This window comes from Gouania willdenowi, chromosome 20, assembly GCF_900634775.1.
Source record: "Gouania willdenowi chromosome 20, fGouWil2.1, whole genome shotgun sequence".
NCBI lineage: Eukaryota > Metazoa > Chordata > Actinopteri > Blenniiformes > Gobiesocidae > Gouania > Gouania willdenowi.
Window position 1 is genome coordinate 26021886 of NC_041063.1, and position 9282 is coordinate 26031167.

The 9282-nt window shown below is 34.5% G+C and overlaps 1 protein-coding gene across 1 annotated transcript; it reads left to right on the forward strand.

Annotated features, from left to right (window-relative positions):
- Positions 1-71: 71 nt before the first annotated feature.
- On the forward strand, positions 72-4129 carry LOC114454029 (cartilage intermediate layer protein 2-like). Its single transcript, XM_028434106.1, has 6 exons — positions 72-108; positions 213-230; positions 2601-2772; positions 2858-2967; positions 3678-3846; positions 4036-4129. The coding sequence occupies exons 1-6, from the start codon at positions 72-74 to the stop codon at positions 4127-4129; spliced, it is 600 nt and encodes a 199-aa protein (XP_028289907.1).
- The last annotated feature ends 5153 nt before the right edge of the window (positions 4130-9282 follow it).

Sequence of the window (9282 nt, forward strand, 5' to 3'; positions counted from 1 at the left end):
TTTACTCTAAATAAATAAATAAATAAACTAAATCTTCATCACTTTTCCTCCAGAATTAGAAGTCAGGGAATATGCTGCAGCAACTGAAGAACCAGGTGAGAACCAGATGTATTTTATGTGATGCATTCAATGTGTCCTGTTTTTTTTTTTTTTTTTTTTTTTTTTTAAATTAAATTAAATTTGGTCTCTATTAACTTTCTTTTCCTCCACAGATACAACAGAGGAAGCTGGTAAAACGTTCAAATCAACACATGAAAAATATCAGTTTTTAGTTCTGACATCATCCACACAATGATTTTTTTAAATTTTATTTTATTTCCTTCTTCATTTATTTTTTTTTATTTTAAATAAATTTACTCTAAATTAAAAAAGAAAAAAAAAACACTAAATCTTAAAATACTTTCCTCTGCAGAATTAGAAGGCAGGAAATATGCTGCAGCAACTGAAGAACCAGGTGAGAACCAGATGTATTTTATGTGATGCATTCAATGTGTCCTGTTTTTTATTTTATTTTTATTTTTAATTAAATTAAATTAAATTAAATTTGGTCTCTATTAACTTTCTTTTACTCCACAGATACAACAGAGGAAGCTGGTAGGACATTTAAAAATAGTTTAAAATCTTTTTTCTGACATCATTCACAAAATTATAAGTTTTTTCTTTCATTCCCTTATTTTCCTATCTACACTCTAAATAAATAAAAAAACACTAATTCTTAAAACAATTTTCCCTCTAAATTAGATGCCAGGAGGAAACGTGCTGCAGTAACTGAAGAACCAGGTGAGAACCAAATGTATTTTGACTTAAGCGATGAATTCAGTGTATTTTTTTTTCTTTTTTTTTTTTTTAAATTAAATTAAAATAAATTTGGTCTCTATTAACTTTCTTTTCCTCAACAGATACAACAGAGGAAGCTGGTAAAACGTTCTAATCAACAACAATATCACTTTTTAGTTCTGACATCATCAACACAAAGATTTTTTTCTTTTATTCTTTTATTTTCATAATTTAATCTAAATAAATAAAAACTCATCCTTAAACACTTTCCCCCAGAATTAGACATCAGGAGAAAACGTGATGCAGCAACTGAAAAACCAGGTGAGAACCAGATGTATTTTACGTGATGCATTCAATGTATCCTGGATTAAATAATAACTAAATTCAGACTTTACTGACTTTCTTTTACTCCACAGATACAACAGAGGAAGCTGGTAGGACATTTAAAAACAGTTTAAAATCTTTTTACTGACATCATTCACAAAAATATAAGTTTTTTCTTTCATTCCCTTATTTTCCTATCTACACTCTAAATAAATAAATAAAAAAACACTAATTCTTAAAACAATTTTCCCTCTAAATCAGACGCCAGGAGGAAACGTGCTGCAGCAACTGAAAAACAAGGTGAGAACCAAATGTATTTTACGTGATGCATTCAGTTTTTTTTTTTTTTTTTACATTAAATTAAAATAAATTTGGACTTCACTGACTTTTTTTTACTCCACAGATACAACAAAGGAAACTGGTAAGACGTTCAAAGAATGTTTATAAATTAAATAGTTTATATTTATTATAATATGAATAAATCAGACTCTGTTTATTTGTTAAAAAGGTCTAGAGCAATTGAAACCAGAGGGATTGAAGCCAGGTAGGAAGTTTTCTCTTTTAACTTCACTTTCAAAACACAAACAAACCCAAATGTAACCAATGTTCTTCCTTTTTTTGTTTGTCTTACAAAAGACATTGGGATCCTTCCAAGTGAGTGATTTTACTTTACAGATTAAAAAACAATTTTTGTTGCTATGGTCTAAGAGATCCTCCACTGTTTTACACAATTGTGGCCTAAAACCTTCAAAATGTACTTATTAGTAGATCTATGTTAGAATGAAACATTCAGGCAGCTTTTTAGATCATTTAGCAGATTTTTAGATCATTTAGCAGATTTTTAGATCATTTAGCAGCTTTTTAGATCATTTAGCAGATTTTTCAGTCAAAATTATAACTTCTGCTGCTTTTGGTTGATCTAAATAATCAGGAAGAGTTAAAAATGTCGATTTAAACCTCTTTTGTTAAATGAAAGAGGATCAAATTAGTTGTGACTCAGTACGCTGACACGCTCTGGTGGCTGAAGTTAGCGATTAAATCACGGACTGTTGAGGATGCACACTCCCTGAGAATAGAAATAATTTTGGGTGGGAGTCTAACTTTAGCCACCAGAGCATGTCATCGGCGCTCTGTTTAAGGGAGAGTAAAGGCCACTTAGGAGAGCTCTACTTCTCTGCTTCATTGTCATCAATCACGTGATAACACTGGCTCTAAAACGGTAAAGCAGTCTAATTTTTAAAAGTTAATAAAACAAATATGGTGCAAATGAATGTGTTTTGTTAGATATAGATCTACTAATAAGGACATTTCAAAGGTTTTAGGCCACATTTGTAAAAACAGTGGAGGATCCCTTTGTTGACACTTGTTTCTAATGCTTCTTCATTTCCATTCAGTTTTTCCATGTTATCAAGCTAACATCAGTAAGCACCTCTCAGTTCATTTGAAACATTCACAGACAAAGGTCCTATACTTCTAAACAACTTGTTTTCCTATCTCAGAGTGCTGGACCAAGTGGTTTGATAGAGATGATCCCAGTGGTACTGGGGACTGGGAAACACTCTCAAGCCTTCGCAAAGAGAACCCTGGGAAAATCTGTCCCAATCCAGCAGACATTGAGGTTGTGACTCTGTCTGGGCAAAGCGTGAGTCAAGCTGGGGAAAAGATTTACAAGTGAGTCCAGATTAAACTTCTATTGCACTTTCTCAGAAGATGATGCAGCTTTTTCTTATTTCTAAATGTTTTTGTCAACTTCCAGGATGGACACAACTTCAGGATTCGTCTGTAGAAAGAAAGACCAACCGGATAAGAAGTGCAAGGATTACAAAGTCCGTTTCAGCTGCTCCCAGCCTTTCTGTGATGATGGAGGTATGATATAAATATGTGTTATATTTACAATATTGAGCAGGAAAAGACTCAAATCTGTTTAGCCATTCATATGTCTATACATGTGAATAGTTTGTAGAAAAAGAAAAAAGATAACAATAACATAATAAAAATGCATTGCCACGACAATGCAAATTAGAATTCAAAAAAAAAATTGCCAAACGCTTAGATATTTGTAGTCTGTACTCACAGGGTTCTACTGATAATTGCTCTAAGGAAGGTCAAATAATTTCTAGGGTAAAAGTCAAACGTGTGGAAGCAACTTAAGAGGTGAATGCTAAGCACATTATTAATATACTATATTATATATTATTATACTATAATTCTATGAAAGAGAAAGATTGTAGCAACATGTTAAGCTACAAATTGTTGCTGTAGCTGCAGGAGTAAAGCTTTAACAGCAGTTTTTCCTCAACGTTTATGAGCAGCAGCTGTCACACTCTAACAGACCCAATCAAGCAGACTCATTGACATAAAACCTTAAATTACATTAAAAGTAAGAGAGTTAGAATTTTACAAATTAGATAGCATCATTACCACTAAGCACTGGAATATTTTCATCTTTGAATGGTGGAGATCAGTTAAGAATTGACAGAGTAACAGCAGGTCAAAATAGAATAAGTAGGAAAGAAATACAAAGCCGTTTCCCAGTAGCTACAGATCTATTTAGCCTTCTTCTTCTCTCTTTGCAGTGTGCTGGACCAAGTGGTTTGATCGCGATGATCCCAGTGGAACTGGAGACTGGGAGCTTTTGAAATACCTGAAGAAAAAACACCAGATTTGTGATACTCCTCTCTACATCGAGGCTATGACCACAGGCTTCCCGACTCCAGCCGGCAGCACGGGACAGAAATTCTATGTGTGAGTTTAATTAGAGGAAAAAATATACAATATTACTGGTAAAAATGTGTTTGTCTTTACAAGCAGATTCAAAAATTATTTTTTTATTTACCTGATTACAAATGGGTTTGCTTATAACCCAACAATTTAATGTTTGACGTGATATTTTCATGATTTGATACAAAAGATCATTGTTTTATTGTGTTTCAGGTACAACCCAACTGAGGGATTGGTTTGCCGCAATAAGGACCAGAAATGGGGAAAATGCCATGACTACAAAGTCCGCTTTGGATGCAAATGTTAAACCTGACCTCCAACAACTGGATTTTTTGCCAATTTTTCTCTCTAGGAAATGATTTGTTATGATTTTGTCTTTTTTCTTAGTTAACTAATGTTAGCACAACTATAATGTTATTACTGGCTTTTCCCAATGTAATCTAATGTGGGCTACTATGGACTAATAATGTAATGTGGGCTATAATTACAACAATTAAAAATCAAGTTTTCTCTGCAATGATAACTTGTGTATGCGTGTCATTTTCTACACATCTATGATACTTTCATGAATGCAACACAAAGGTTTTAAGAGGAGGTAACGGTTAGGAAGCGTCAAGGAGGAAGAAGGAGGAAGTTATCCTAAGTATTAGCTCACAGTAAATTCTGCAAATGGTCATTGATTAATATTGATCAATTTTCTCACGCTTTTACGCAGTGTTAGCAGCTTCCTGCCTGCATTCCTTCCTTCCTGTTTTTTTTGCAGTAACTGCAGTTTTTGGTCTGAATTATGATGCGATATCTTTGTTTTTTTAAAAAATATTCCTCAATCGTGACGCATGTTGCACTGACCACATGTGGCCGTTGGTCTAATTTTGTGCGGCCCCCCAAAGAACACACTCAAACCTACTCCAAGAACAAACAAATACAGAAAAATACACAGAGTGATACAAAACATACAAATAAACAACAAAAAGGCACAAAATGACAAGAAATACAAAACAACAACAAATGCTCATAAATCAACATTAAAAATACACAGAAATTACTCCAAAAACACACTGAACAATGACAAAAATACATGAAACAACAACAAAAATGCACCAAATAAGAAGAAAAATACACACAACAAAAATACAATAATTTGAGGATGAGTAGGATTTTAGAAAAAAATAGGTTTCTTTCAACAATTTGAGAGTAAAAATGACTTCTATTGTGTTGTACAAGCATGTGAAAACTGCCAACCCCTGCAAATATTGTAGTTTCATTAAATGTGTGAGAATTTAATGAAACTCCACGTGAATAATTGTAAAGTTCTACTTCCAAATATATCTGTGAATTTTTTGTATATTTTTTGTATAGTGTATTATTTTGCATGGATGCCAATATTTATGTTTGGATATGACACAGTATTACTCCCAGTTACTCCCAATTTTGGCTTCATTTCAATGAATAATTTCCATGAAAAGTTTCTGTTGATATTTTTGGTCCCTATGCAGCAGTACTGAGATTACTGAGATATCTACAACTAAATTATTTAGTAATTTACACTGTTTTCTCAGCCATTTTCAGACTCAAAATGATACCAATGATAAACTGACCGAATCATCGGCACATACTAATATATACAGTAAACGGGGCCCATTACCCCGTACGTGTCATTTTTCAAATACTCTATGAATGAATATGATGAGATGCTCGAAGCCCTTTTTTTTTTTTTTTTTCAAATGGGGCCCTGAGCCCACCCCCATTTCTGGCAATTTCCAAATTGATGGGAACATAGTTGTGTGATATATCGTTTAACTGGTAATTCAACGTAGATTACGATTATGCCTCGCACAATTTGATTAGGGGCCCGAGGGGCCTTTTTTTGTGGCAATTTCCATTAAAGTTGTTTTCACATTTATTTGTGAATCAAATATTGCGACAGTTTGTGGAAACAAATCATTGACACATATCAATATATGAATGGGGCCCATTACTCCATACGTACACGGGGCGTATGTACATTTGGCCCCCGGGCCTTGAGTTTGACACATGTGAGTAATCATATTCCCACCACAAAATAAGTGGTTGGGTGTGTAGCAAAGGTTTTGACAGGATGAACAGACATGTCGAATCTTGTGTTGCGTTCCTATAAAAGCTCACCTTGAACTCGTGTTCAGGATCCTTAAAGTCTGACAAATAACTATACACGTATGTTATGTTTCAGGGAGTGATGTCAATGTTTTAGCCTCTGCAGATCTCTTCTCTTCATGTTGTTTCTCATGTTCCGCTAGATCTTTGATAAACCAGGTCATCTTCTACACCCTTTATTTAACTTTGAAGACCTCACACTTTCCGAGTCCAAGCACACACACACACACACACACACACACACACAGTACACACACACAAAACTTGCACCTTTCAATGCCCACCCACGCATTGGTGCCCAGACCTCATCACCCCCTCTAATCATAGCACGCATGCCCTCGCTGGCCGACTGACAGCGGATCACTGTGACCGACCTTGTCAGATTGTATCTCAGACAGAGATGGATAGACTGTGTGTGTGTGTGTGTGTGTGTGTGTGTGTGTGTGTGTGTGTGTGTGTGTGTGTGTGTGTAATAGCTAAAACCACTGAGTGAGAAAAAAACAGAGTGTATACAGACACGAGGAACAAGATGAATGCAGCAGTAGATGCAGAGGTGTAAATAATAATAATATATCCTACTCAAGTAGAAGTACTGAAATTTAAAATGTACTCAAGTACAAGTAGAAAAGTGACTCAATTCACTGGTATCCAAAGTAAAAGTTACGAGTTACTTTCACCCCTTATGTTTATTTTAAAATGATTAATCTTGCCACGGTTCCCTTGCATACAGTAAACATCTGATCTATAAACTTAAAAAGGAAAAAAGAAACCAAATCTTGCACATTTGGAACTGAATTTAGTATAAATATATTTTTTTTAATTACATACAACCAATTAATTCAATTCAAATTAAAATGACATTTTCAGGCTCTAAGTACAGATAGAGACATAGATTCATACATACACACACCATAGCCACATACTGTACAAGAATGACATTTTTAGCACACTCCATTTTAGATATAAAAACATACTACACTACTATAGCTACATTTATGAACTCCAATAAAGTGCCATGTGGGTAACAGCATAATCAGTAGAAATCACCACCTGAACCATAGAAAACGGTCAAATAACCTCCATTCAATGATGTTTTAGTGCATTACGTTTAATGTGATTGGTCAGCTATAATGTGACACATTTGCATGTTGTCTGGTTATTTAAATTTTTGTCATTTCCCCATGTCCTTGATCATTTTAAAACAAACATAATAATTTACTCAGTAATGGTTGGGTGTAGAAACGTAATTAACACGTGTCAAACTCAAGGTACGGGGGCCAAATCTGGAGCATTCAGGAGAAAGTAAAAATGACAGAGAAAACATGAATCATTGTGTAAATGAAACTTGACAATATTTGCAGATGTGTCACAGTATTTCCATGGATTTTATTGCACGATAGCCATCATCTTTAGTGTTAAACTGTTGGAAACCCCCCCTCAAAAATCTTAATTTACCTTAAATTATTACATAACATTTTCCCTAATTAAATTGGTCACAAATCTAGGAAATTTAAAGTGAAGATATTGTCGTTTTCTTCAACATATTTTGTATTTTATGTATACGTACAAGTGCAAACTCGGGGACAATAAAGTAGAAATAACTGGTTTTTCCCAACATAAAACCTGTGGTAGTGTTGTAGTAGTTGAGTTATTTACTGTGTGGATTCTGAAATAACACGTCAATACAAAACTTTATAAAACAACACACGGTCTGTAGAAACTTCTATGAAGAACATTTTAGTAATTCAAAGCGTTGCAACATCACAATATATTATCAGTGCTACTTTGCAAAGAGTTCGTATAGTGTTATCCCCTTTTTCCAGATCTATAATAGATCTTTTCCCCCACACTTCTATCTTTACTTTCCAATTTTCTTGATATAGTTTATCATAAAAAAAAAAGACAAAACTACTTTGACCTCGTGAAGGTATGATGCACTCATTTTAAACAGTTTTTCCCTCTTTCAACCTTGTTGGGTTGCATGGAGAACATGATTTAGTGTTTTTTATTTACAATAATTTACAACACACATTTTATTTTAGTGCACGCAATATTCAAATCAGCATCCAATCAGTGCTTTGGCTGTCGGAGGTTAAAATTATGATTGCACCTGTTAGTGGGTGGATAATTCAGGCTGCAGATATATGGGATGAGGTTGTTTTATTTTTGAAAGATTTGTGTGCACACGTAAAATTAGGCACAATTTTTTGAATTTATTTATTTATCTATTTTACAATTTTGCAAATTACAGTTGCCTTTGTGTATTTTTCCCCTGTGGATATGAATCTGACAAGGATGATACTGTTAAAATAACATCACTAGGTCACAGGCAAATATCCTCAATGTAAATGTGGCTCATGCACACATTAGTATATATAATAATAATAATAATGAAAAATTGCTATTGTGTTGTTATAACATATGGAATGGATTAAAGAATAATCCAAACATTTCTAAACAACTGAATGTTTTAATTAAGGCCAAACTTTAAATACAATCAGAATCAGAATTTTTTGTGAAAATTATATTCAAACTAGTACCATTTCAGTGCAAGAACATGCAATATATGCAAGAAATTTATTGTGCAATTGCAGAATAACAATAAACATAAGTAAAAGTACAATAAAATAATATCTGCTCCCTGTTTACAAATGTACAAATATAGAATTATGTAAAAAAAAAAAAGAAAATGCATTTTAAGCGTCATAAAAATATATACGCATATAAGTACAAAACCAAATACACAGACGAATTGTGACCCAATCACCAATCAACACCGTCGGAGGGCTTCCTGCTGGACACGCCCCCTTCTTCCTTCATTGCTCAATGAAAAATGGCGGAGCGGCATAAGGCGAGTAAACAGGTGAGTTGATAAAATCACACAAAAGCACAAAATGTCTTTCACAAACACAAATACCAGTAATAACAGATTTTTTATATGCACACAGATGTGTTTTGCAGACAAAAAAAACATCTTTTTACAAATATAAATATTTTCTTTAACAGATTTTTTTTTGCGCACACAAAATCTTTATAACCCTAATTTGATCCGATAGATATTCACTCTCCACTGAAATCCAGGCCCGCTGAGAACCTGGGGAGAACCTTCAACAGGGCGACGGCCAAGGTGACACCGCTGCACCCGCCGGCGCAGGGTGGGGTTTTGGTTCCCAGCTACAAACGGCAAACCGGGCCACGGCCTGGCCGGGGGTGGTGCCCGCGTACCCCAACAAACGCCAGAGCATCCCCCATGTTGCGACCGCTGCAAGCCCATGGCTTGACAGGGGAGGCCGGTTGCATCTGCGAGGAGGAGAAGGTGTTTACGCC

What these genes read in the sequence shown, in the direction of transcription:
- LOC114454029 (XM_028434106.1), top strand. Translation starts at nt 72, where the DNA reads ATGCTGCAGCAACTGAAGAACCAGGTGAGAACCAGAT. An exon ending in GCCTTTCTGTGATGATGGAG is followed by an intron (nt 2,968 to 3,677) that starts GTATGATATAAA and finishes CTCTCTTTGCAG; the next exon opens with TGTGCTGGACCAAGTGGTTT. An exon ending in ACGGGACAGAAATTCTATGT is followed by an intron (nt 3,847 to 4,035) that starts GTGAGTTTAATT and finishes ATTGTGTTTCAG; the next exon opens with GTACAACCCAACTGAGGGAT.